Genomic DNA, 11,501 nt, shown 5'->3' with positions numbered 1-11,501 from the left:
GTACTTACAAACAAAAGCGTCACCACAATATCTACTACCGTCCATTGCCATTAAAATTCTCACCTTTTTCAGTCGTGTATGTCATTATCCCCTGTAGCCAACAATCTATCCAGGCAATAGAACCGTCAAGAAAAAACAACAACACAAGCATCAGTTATGTTTTGAGATGCTGGTTTAAAAAGGTAAGAAGTAACAAATACATTTATATTGTCATTAATGCTTCATTGAAACGGTACTCATACATGCTTAAAAGGGAATTAATGGTAAAAAGGTAAAAATTATTTTTCTAGCGACTATATTAAAATGATAATGAAAAAGAAATAATATAAATGGATGGATAAAAAATTGAAAACTGGGTCAATAAACAGAAATCAACAGATAAATAGATTTTGTTTGTTTCTTTTGGGATTAACGCAGTTTTTCAACAGTATTTCAGTTACGGCGGGCAGTTAACCTAACCAGTGTTCCTGGATTCTGTACCAGTATAAACCTGTTCTCCGCAAGTAACTGCCAAACTTCCCCTAATGAATCAGAGGTGGAGGACGAATGATTTCAGACACAAAGCCCACCCGAGGATCGAACTCACGACCCCGCGATCCGTAGATCGGCGCTCTCTCTATTGAGCTAAGCGGGCGGGTACAGATAAATAGGTAAACAGCTCATTAATACACAACATGATCAAAGAGTAACTCTTAATAAGATACCAAATACAACAAAACATCAATTCTGTCTAAGGCATTTTGTATAAAACATATCAAAACAAGCTTGAAACATTTTGATTCGATGTGTACCGACTTCCTTCCGGAAAGCATTTAAGCTACCAATATCTGGTTGTTTATTTTGTAAGGTGCTAACTTTATTAAGTTCAAAAGACAGTGAAAAGGTAATGTGTCTGGTACACACAATAAAACTAACATTAAAGGCGTTTTCTTAGACATATCAACAACCACAGGAAAACAGAGTGACGCGTTTAACGACTCATTATCAGGTGATGTATAAGTTTCAGTACCTTGGTCTGCTGTTGGTTGCCAATGACATGACTGTGTTAATGACAATACGTTATATTGCAGATTATAAAACAAGTCACATTGTAAACAAATGTTTTTGAATGGTCTTAACTGTGCATAAGTATCAGTTTACGATAGTATTAGTATTTTGAAGTTACTTAAATTTTCATAAATGCTTAAAGATTTGATTAAGCAAATAGTTTCTGAAATCAAATGCAAAAATAATTGGACCATATGTTTTAATTTCTAGGTAGATCTATTCAGAAGTTGAAAGAATTATACATTTCAGGATGTAAAACTTAAATAGAAATCTAAGGACAGTCATCTAGTTAGGTGTGTTCAAAATGTTTAAAGGGAATTCCTATAGTTTTTTATGCGCATCTTTCTGCGCAGCCGACACTTTCTATGGAAAACTGAACTGAAGTCAACATTTGTTGAAACATGTAACAGACAATCTTAAATATGATGAATCTTGAATGAAATAACATTTTTGATAAGTTTTATCAGTAATCAAATGTTGTACTGGTTTATGTTGCATTGACAAGTATCATGCCTGACAGGTATCTTGCTATTTTTGTGGTTGTGTTTTCACATCGCATTTTAGTACAAAGACAGTGTTGTTCATATAATGTAAGATAATTGACTTAGTACTGATAAGACAATATCACCTTTCAGATTATCTAGTATTCAATTATAGAAAGAATTAAGAATTTTTTTAGCAGACATACATGTAATCAATTTGGCCAGGTTCGCGCCAATTCCGTCCGAACAGGTGTTGTATTCTAGCGGCCTTAACATAAAATTTAGCCTGGTGACCCATACATTTTTAGCCATTTTTATGCTCACAATACAATTATCTATACACAAGAAAAACATAAAAAAAATTTATGAAAAAGCTTTTTCAAAATTTAAAAAAATATTCTTTATTATGGGTATTTTTCGTTGAAAAAAATCACAAAGTAAATATGAAACAACATTTCTTTTTCATTTGTACCCATTATTGTAAGGATAGAGTATTACAAATATGATTATGATATCAAATAAGTATATAATAAAATCTGTAAAAAGAAAAAAACCGTATTGTGCTGTCTTGATGTATATTTTGGTTGGTATTTATTAAAAAGCAGAATATTATGAAAATGTTGAAAAATCGCTGGCAGTTTCAGCAACAGTGGGTGTGTTCAAAACAATTTTTCACAAAAACAAGCCGGGTGACCTATTGTTTTTATTTGTTCATTGTTTTCAGCACAAATTTTCCTATCATATATGTGAATTTAAAAAAATTCTATGAAAGGAAAAAAACTATAGGAATTCTCTTTAAGAAGATAAATTTAAGGCATTTTCGAAATCTACCATTATTTCAGAATGAAATATAAAGACAATTTTTCTCATGGCAAAAGGAAAGTTGTGTTGCTATTTTCAAGTTCATATTTACAGGCAAACATGTTAAAGGCAATTAAAAGCCACGTGGCTTTAATTGTTTTGATAAATGAAATTGATTTCCGATATATCTTGACCCTTAATTGTTAAATATACTTGTGGAATGTATATAATTTCAGTTTCGGTACTGATTCTGCAAATTGACCATATTCTTATTTGATCACAAACACCATTCATCATCATTGGATTAAAACAAGGCCGATACGCTGTGGTTTCTTTTTGTACATTGTGTCAGGTTTTGGTGTATATCGAATATTTTAAATGGTCATACAATGTGCAGCAGAACTTCTCATAGTGTTTTCGCATTTTTGCCTGCTGTGATCGACGTACTTGTAATATAGTATTTTGTTGTTTTAAACAATATAGCAGCGTTATTTGTCCTTCAAAATACCGTGTTGTGCTACTGCTACTGTGTAACTTTAGTCTTTTAAGAAAGCAGTAGCACAGTTATGTATTTTTAAGGAGAGATAATATAAATCGCCATATGGCTATCAGCATTAAAAAGGGAAACTGGCCTCTTCTCTCATACCCTCGTGGCGACGGATTCCATCACAAATGAGGTATCGAGAGTGATTAATATAAGCTGTAGAACTTCCTTCACAATCGACCTAAAATAAATATGTATAAACTAATTATGTTGACGTTTAAACCAAACAAAAATAAATAATATGCTATACAGCAGCGGTCTAAAATTTTCACCAGCATTCACAATCGGTCGTCGGCATTATAAGTTTATAGTTGTGTGCTCTCTCACATGTGTATGTTTCATCATTTCATACAATTATTATCAGATACGTAAGCTTTTCACAAGCATCCTCGACCGCATTCCCTCCTATTTGATAACATAATTACTGTATAGATGAAAAAAAATCAGAAACATAATACAATTAGGCCCTTTGCAGTAATTAGGTCTGGTATTTCTTCTTAAAAACTAATGATTCCCGCGGAGTAATAGTTGTGTTAAATAAATGAATGCTTGGATCGCTTTTCCTAGCCGACCATTTAGATTAAGCTTAAATTCGCGAAAAAAGTAAAATGGTTATGAAAAACTTACGTTACCGCCATTTTTCTTCTGGTCACATGCTACAAAAATATACGTTTATTTAAGGTTAGTCATTTGTAGATAATTTGGGACAACTCTCGCTAGATGTGTCATTTGGACCAATTAAGGTTTGTAAAAATGTTTACTTCTTTTTGTCATAAAAACAAAGGAATTGGCAGGTTCAGAATGTCGTATGATGAAGATCTAAGTATATGTAATACATTCGCTCTACTTTTCCCTGACACTTTTACACAGAAAATTCGTTTTAGGGGATGGTTGCTATGGCCGGTATGGCTCTTCTTCAATATAGCTTGTAACTTAGGTCAAATTTCGCGGATTTAGTGCAAAACTAGTAAATATATTTCTTCACGTATATGCACAATTCAGTCATCGAAACTTCTAGTAAACGTACCAAGTTTTACAAGCAACAGAACAAAATATCAAAATATACAAGATTAACATCACATACTGGATACAACATTTTCATGAACAATTAACAATAACACATTTATGGATTGGATTTGACCTTATTGACAGATGCATTTTGCTGCAAAAGTGTACATTCTATAACAATACAAAACTAACGCCAAATAAAACATAACTGATTGCTAATATAAACATATCATAAAATCAAGAATTTTTCAAAGTTTACGAAACTTAGCTGATTAAAACAGGTTTAAGATGTATCCGAATATTTATCATGAGGACAGAAACGTCTGTTCAAATTCCATTCTGACGTTTAAAAATACTGGTCCAACACATTTTAGATTATTTCTTTGACTCATGCGTGGTATGATGATGAGTATCGTCTTTATGTTTGCAAATAATAACAGGCACGTGAGCATGATGGAGCACGTGATCACTAACGCTGCCAAGCAATGTGCGTCTAACAGCTCCCTTACCACGCGATCCTGTGATTATCATATCGACTTTCTCTTCCTCAGCCACGCGAAGTATTTCTGATCTTGGCGGCCCGTGGGTTCTTTTTACCTTGCCATGGAGCTATAACAATAAAAACATATTGTAAACTATAAAGCACAGCATTTCTAACAACATATATCAACACTAAGACCAATTTAGCTAACCCTTTGTAAACAACATAACAAAATCTCAAACATTTTGAAAACCTAATACAACATTGTAAGCAACACCATCTCTCAGCATTATAAACAACATCATATAGCATTGTAAACAACATCATAAAGCATTGTAAACACGTCATCCGACACTGTCAACAACATACCCTTTATTACACATCATTTTTATCAACATGACACAGCAAAGTTAAGATTGAAGCAATGTAAGTAATAAAGTTAGGCAAATAATACATTTCTGCATTGCACATAAAAATTAACAATTTGACGATACCATACTGTACCAGATCCTTCCAAAAATGTTATAAATAGATTTGATTTGTTTGGTTGGGTTTAACGTCGCACCGACACAATTATAGGTCATATGGCGACTTTCCAGCTTTGATGGTGGAGGAAGACCCCAGATGCCCCTCCGTGCACTATTTCATCGCGAGCGGGCAACTAGGTAGAACCACCGACCTTCCGTAAGCCAGCTGGATGGCTTTCCTACATGAAGAATTCAACGCGCCGAGTAAGACAGGTTATAAATAGGGGCTAACACTACTTACTCTAGTCTACACAGAAATGAAATTATATGATAACATACATTAGTTGCTTTCATGCGTTCTGTTAGTTCATGGACATACTTGTCACATGTTGCCCGTTCTTCTTCTATAAATTTCAACAAACCAGGGGACCCGATGTCTCCAGCTGAAATTAGAATTCACAATAAGAATTAACTAAAGATTAGGCATATTGATTCAGAGCTGTTCTTATTGTAACTCTATTGTTTTGCTTTATCTTATCTCAATGTTGAATGTTAAAACCTCTTTTGGACTTTGGACTATTTACACTAACTTATTTATTTAGCTCGATTCTGATGAAAGCTTAAAGCTAGTTTGATCCTCTCTCGGGTCCGTTTTCTTGGAAAAAACAGTACTGGTGTCATATGAGAAGTCATAGTCGTGACCCCAGTGGGGCTTTAACCCACGACCCCAGGGTTGAGTGGCCGACACCTTAACCACTAGACCACTGACTGCATACTTAAATTATCTTCAGGGTCAAAACACTGTATTCGACTTGTCAATGGCTAATTAAATAGAAAAAGTCTCCCAACACGACATAAATGAAAATGTTGCAAGTTCGGTTTGATTGAGCCTGTACGCGGACGGTTTCAGAAATGCAAGCTACCACACATGCCCTCTAGCCCCGGGCTGAACTCACATTTACACATGTTACGAGTACCGGACAACCGTGGCGATGTACATGGAACCTTCAATGCAATTTCATGAAAAGCGGAGTACGGTTCCCAGTTGAAATAATGGGTTTGCCTTAAATGAGAAAGCAATGGGCAGAACTTAACAAATCAGAATTTAGTGTGGATCTTGGGTTATAGAGCCTGCATATCACAGAAACTGCCAAAAGACAAAATTAAAAAGCAGGCAACATAACCTAGGGGTGAATTGACGATTCTCTCAGCTATTAAAGTCGAAGTATTGGAACCATCCAAGTTGAAACATTAAACAGTACACTAACACAACATAAATGTCGTGCTGAACGATCTGAAGATATGGAAATTGAAAGTACGGGGAGACGTTTATCCTGACTACGTAGCTGGTGACCCGACAAAATTATTGCGCCATATGCAGGCTTAACTCAATAATGTCAATGTCGGGTTTACATAGAAAAGACACAACTTGAGCCCAATGACTAATACTTTGATGCTTTCAAATTATAACCATATAAACCAGAACTTACTAGTATTTATGTACAATCTCATGTATGTAGAAAACTGAAATATGGTAGTAAGATATAATTATATACATACGCCTGACAACTGGGTTGTTCAAGTCCGCACAATGCATCAATATTACAAAGGTGTTTGGTTTATTCAAATTTTCCAAATACCCTGCAAAATAAAACTGTGTAAAAGTGGCATATAGATTCTATTCCAACAATACCTAATTATCTGTCTATGAAAATTGTAAAAATGAAAGACCTCCATAATTATATCGAAATTGCAATATAATGTAAAATAAGTACTAGGATGAGGATCTTTTAAGAATGGCCATGTATGATGGGCGTTGTTTGTGTTCCCAAAGGTTTAAATTTATTCAGTCCTCTTGCGATCTATTTTTACTTTTTAAGCCGCACCATTAGAAAACCAACACAGTGCATTTGTGAATAGCGTGGATCAAGACCAGACTCCTCATGAGGATCCACACTATTCGCTAACGGTTTCTCTAACTGCAATAGTGTTTGAAAGCAAACAGTATGGATCCTGAACAGACTGCGCGGATGCGCAGGCTGATCTGGATCCATGCTGGTCGCAAATACACTATGTTTGTTTTCTCATTTATTATATACCTATATAAATTCTGTAAAAAAAATCGGCTTGTATTTCACAATTAAATATGAACAGACAGACAAAAATTCCGTATCGTACCTTTTAAATTCCGTATTGTACTTTCCGTATTGTATGTTGCCGTACTATTTTCATTAATATGCATGATCCGAAACATTTCTATAAATAGCGCAATAAAAACATCCCTAAGTTCCACTTGATATCGATAAACATTGAAGATTTCGTTCAAAAAGAAAACAAGAATCAAAATGGTAAGGTATATAATAAAAGGGTCATCATAGCAGTAGCTATACCTGGGACTTTGTATTCGGCTATCGTGGTTTTTTGCAAGGTCGGATCACACTAGGCGCTTGCGCGCCTCCTGAGATCCGATCTGGCAAAATCCACTCGAGCCGAATACTGCATCTCAAATCAAGCTACTGTTATAATAATCCTATTATATTAAAAACAATATCAATCCACAATCATTACAAAAATAATTACTTAATGTAGTCACTAGTATTTATTTAATATCAAGAAACTGAATAATATACAATCGATATTGTAATCAATTTGATTTCAATTAGAACTTCTGTAAACAGGCAACACAACGAACTTACAAATTGTGTCTTATACCAAGATAATAAATCGTAGATAAAATTTAGTTTTAATAAATAAGAACCCCACTTTTCTCTCCTGAAAATTTTATAATTGTTTTAGTGACAAAACACAGGAACGGTAACTTAGGTTACATTTATATATTGGATGTCAAGCTGAGGTTCTGTCCATATCAAGAAAGATATTTACACGTTTAATCAATCCGAAGACTATGGAATGCCACAGCTGTCTTATGTCGGGACATTTCATGTTATCATGTCAGAGCGCGATATTAACTCGTCAAATAATGTTTAATATGACACTGATTTGACAAGTTAACACAACACTTTGACAAATTAACATGCCTTCTTAACATAATAAGACACTACATGGACAAGTTAACATCACTCTTTGACAAAATAACATTACGTATTAACGTAATAAAACACTGTTTTGACAAATTAACATCACACTTTGAAAAGAAAACATAGCTTTTTAACATAATAGCACACTCGGTAGACAAGATCACACGGTACTTTGACATGATAACATACCGTTTTAACATAATAACACGCTCTGTAGACAAGATCACATGGTGCCTTGACATAATAACATAGCTTTTTGGCATAAGACACTGTTTCAACAAGTTATCGCCACATTTTGACTTGATAACAATCCACGTCGACATGATAACATAGCATTTTAATACAATAAGACACAGTTTTGATAAGTTAACACAACACTTTGACAAGATAACATAGTTTTTTAACCAAATATCACGCTCGGTAGACAAGATCACATGGTACTTTAACAAGATAACAAAGATATTAACATAATAACACGCTCTGTAGACAAGATCAAACGATACTGTAACAAGATATCATAGCTTTTTAACATAATAACACACTCTGCAAACAAGATCATACTTTGACATCAAAACATGGCTAGTTAACATAAGAAGACACTATTTGGACAAGTTAACGTCACAACTTGGCATGATAACATAGCTTTTCAACATAATTAGACGCGGTTTCCACAAGTTAACACCACACATTGACAAGACAACATGGCTAGTTGATATAATAAAACACTGTTTCGACAAGTAAATACCACAATTTTAAATAATAACAGAAGTTTTTAACATAATAAGACACTGTTTTGACAAGTTATCATCACGCTCTGACATGATAACATGAAATGCCTCGACATAAGACAGGTGCGGCGTTCCATAGAAAACGAACATAGTAGATTCCATGCAACATAATCGTTTCTGATCATGTTTAAACAAATACTTCTAGTTGCAAGTTGTTTCTCGAAAAAAGTAAGTTTATTATAAATCTGAGGAATATCTTACGTTATTAAATTCACAAGTTATTGTACCACCATTCCCATATTTACATCCTAATTTAAAATAAAAACATCTTAAGGTGCATGAGGTATAGACTGATGTCGTTCTTGTACTTTTAATAATGGAATGATCCGTTTTAGATAGTGTTATTTAGTACGATAGTGTTTCTTACCTAAATAAGGCAAGGTAAATCATGCTGATTTCCCTAATCGACAGACGAGTCTATAAACCAAATTCTCAAATTTTACAAGCGATTTATAAATATTTTGTTTGATGTAAAAATAAATCACAATCCAAGTAGAGGTGAAAAGCTTGAGGTAATATTTGGTCCTTCTAGGCCCCTAGGGCAAATCTTTCCACATAAAATTCCCTGAAACACATTGCCTTATGAAGTTTAAATTATGCTATGCGTGTGTTAATTTAAACGGAGAATTATGCAAATTAGCCAGGCAAATTTAAAATTATGATATCTAAGTTGAAATACATAATCTAGGACCGTAAAATGTTATGATTAACCATGCATGTTAAAGTACATAGCTCAATGGCATTACAGAAGTAAACACCCCATACCTCTAAAATATACAAATAATATTTCTTATAAAAATAACCGAAGGAAATAAGCCAAAAATACAATCGTATATACTTACAATCGAAGGCATAATCACAATATTTACTACCGTCCATCGCTATTAAAACTCTCATTTCTTTTTCCATTTTGTCAGTCATTTTGTAGTTAATAATCAACCAAACAACCAGATTAATTCAACCGACACGTAAAATAAAATGAAATATATGCACTTTTATAAATAAACGATTTTAAGACATATTTGAATGAATGTTATTAAAACTACTTTGAGTGAGGCCAAAAGTTGAACTGTTATAAAATATCATCTGCCCATCTGTGACCGTGACGGAGATAAGATTATAAAAATATCGGCTACATGTTTTGTTTTATTTAATTTTAGAAGGTACAGATTTAAAGTGTTAAAATATCTAATTGTTGTCGGTATGTTGAACCTGCGTTGTAAAACAAGAGACTGATGTATAAGATAATGGATAAAGATGAAAAATGGGCCAATAAATACGAATACACAAGTAAAAAGAGAAATACATTATTATAATACGACCAGAAAGATATAACAAACATGTTATAAATAAACACAATAATGCAGTAAAAATTCAATTTTATTAGGCTAATCAATCTTCAGCTAATACAAAGTTTTTGTTTTGTAAAACATTGACACAGCGCCTGAAGTTCAAGAGACAATGAAGAGATAAAATGTAAACAAGGTCAGCAAATAATCAATAGTCATAAGAAAACTTAGATTATTGTATTGTATCAAATGTGTTACTTGTCTAATGCATACATGCTGATTCTAAAATACTTCATTTCAATTGTTGCTATAATAATCTGCCCTTGTTTTTGATATAATGATTTTATCCGGTAAAATGCGTGATGATTTTATTTCTATACTGTTTATTTTCCTTAGGTCATTTGATGTTGTTGACTACAATAATGATTTCTATTGGACGAGAACAAAGCAGTTATATCCCATATTTGGACGAGGCGAATGTCATGATAAAACAGGAATGACAGAAAAACAAATATTCACAAATTTTTAATAACGACTGGAAACATTTCTAACTAGAGATGCTTTGAGAAAAGCGCATGTCTCCCACAACTGCAACATTGAAAAATGTCTAGTTTTTCTCGATGGCTATGATAAATTGATCCAATCAGTAATTCAAGGGCCATAATTCAAAAGTGCCTGGGAGAATCTGGCTAGTTATCAAACCTGGCCGAGGTCTCATGGTCAAAAACATTTTGTTCAAGTTTAGTGAAGATCAGATGAGAAATGTTCGACTTAGAGTGCGGACAAGCTTGAAAAATGTCTATTTTTTCTCGATGGCTGTTATGAGTGGATCCAATCAGTAATTCAAGGGCCATAATTCAAACGTGCCTTAGCGGATTTGGCTAGTTATCGAACTTGGCCGAGGTCTCATGGTCAAACACATTTTGTTCAAGTTTAGTGAGGATCAGATGAGAAATGTTCGACTTAGAGCGCGGACAAGCTTGAAAAATTCTAGTTTTTCTCGATGGATGTGATGAGTGGATCCAAGTAGTAATTAAAGGGCCATAATTCAAAAGTGCCTGGGCGGATTTGGCTAGTTATCGAACTTGGCCGAGGTCTCATGGTCAAACACATTTTGTTCAAGTTTAGTGAGGATCAGATGAGAAATGTTCGACTTAGAGCGCGGACAAGCTTGAAAAATTCTAGTTTTTCTCGATGGATGTGATGAGTGGATCCAATTAGTAATTCAAGGCCATAATTCAAAGTGCCTGGCGGATTTGGCTAGTTATCGAACTTGGCCGAGGTCTCATGGTCAACACATTTGTTCAAGTTTGGTGAGGATCAGATGAAATGTTCGACTTAGAGTGCAGACAAGCTTGAAAAATTCTAGTTTTTCTCGATAGATGTGATGAGTGGATCCAATTAGTAATTCAAGGGCCATAATTCAAAAATGCCTGGGTGGATTTGGCTAGTTATCGAACCTGGCCGAGGTTTCATGGTTAAACACATTTTGTTCAAGTTTGGTGAAGATCAGATGAGAAATGTTCGACTTAGAGTGCGGACAAGCTTTGTGACAG

The 11,501-nt window shown here is 34.0% G+C and overlaps 1 protein-coding gene across 1 annotated transcript; it reads right to left on the bottom strand.

Moving 5' to 3' along the window:
* Positions 1–2,330: 2,330 nt before the first annotated feature.
* Positions 2,331–9,753, bottom strand: LOC123530145 (universal stress protein in QAH/OAS sulfhydrylase 3'region-like). The gene is made up of 4 exons (XM_045310866.2): positions 9,499–9,753; positions 6,391–6,471; positions 5,170–5,273; positions 2,331–4,491 (listed from the first exon to the last, which is right to left on the bottom strand). The coding sequence occupies exons 1-4, from the start codon at positions 9,575–9,577 to the stop codon at positions 4,258–4,260; spliced, it is 498 nt and encodes a 165-aa protein (XP_045166801.2). The 5' UTR covers positions 9,578–9,753; the 3' UTR covers positions 2,331–4,257.
* Between the last annotated feature and the right edge of the window lie 1,748 nt (positions 9,754–11,501).

The sequence above is a fragment of the Mercenaria mercenaria genome, chromosome 13 (assembly GCF_021730395.1).
Source record: "Mercenaria mercenaria strain notata chromosome 13, MADL_Memer_1, whole genome shotgun sequence".
Classification (NCBI taxonomy): Eukaryota; Metazoa; Mollusca; class Bivalvia; order Venerida; family Veneridae; genus Mercenaria; species Mercenaria mercenaria.
This window is presented reverse-complemented; position numbering and strand designations above follow the sequence as displayed.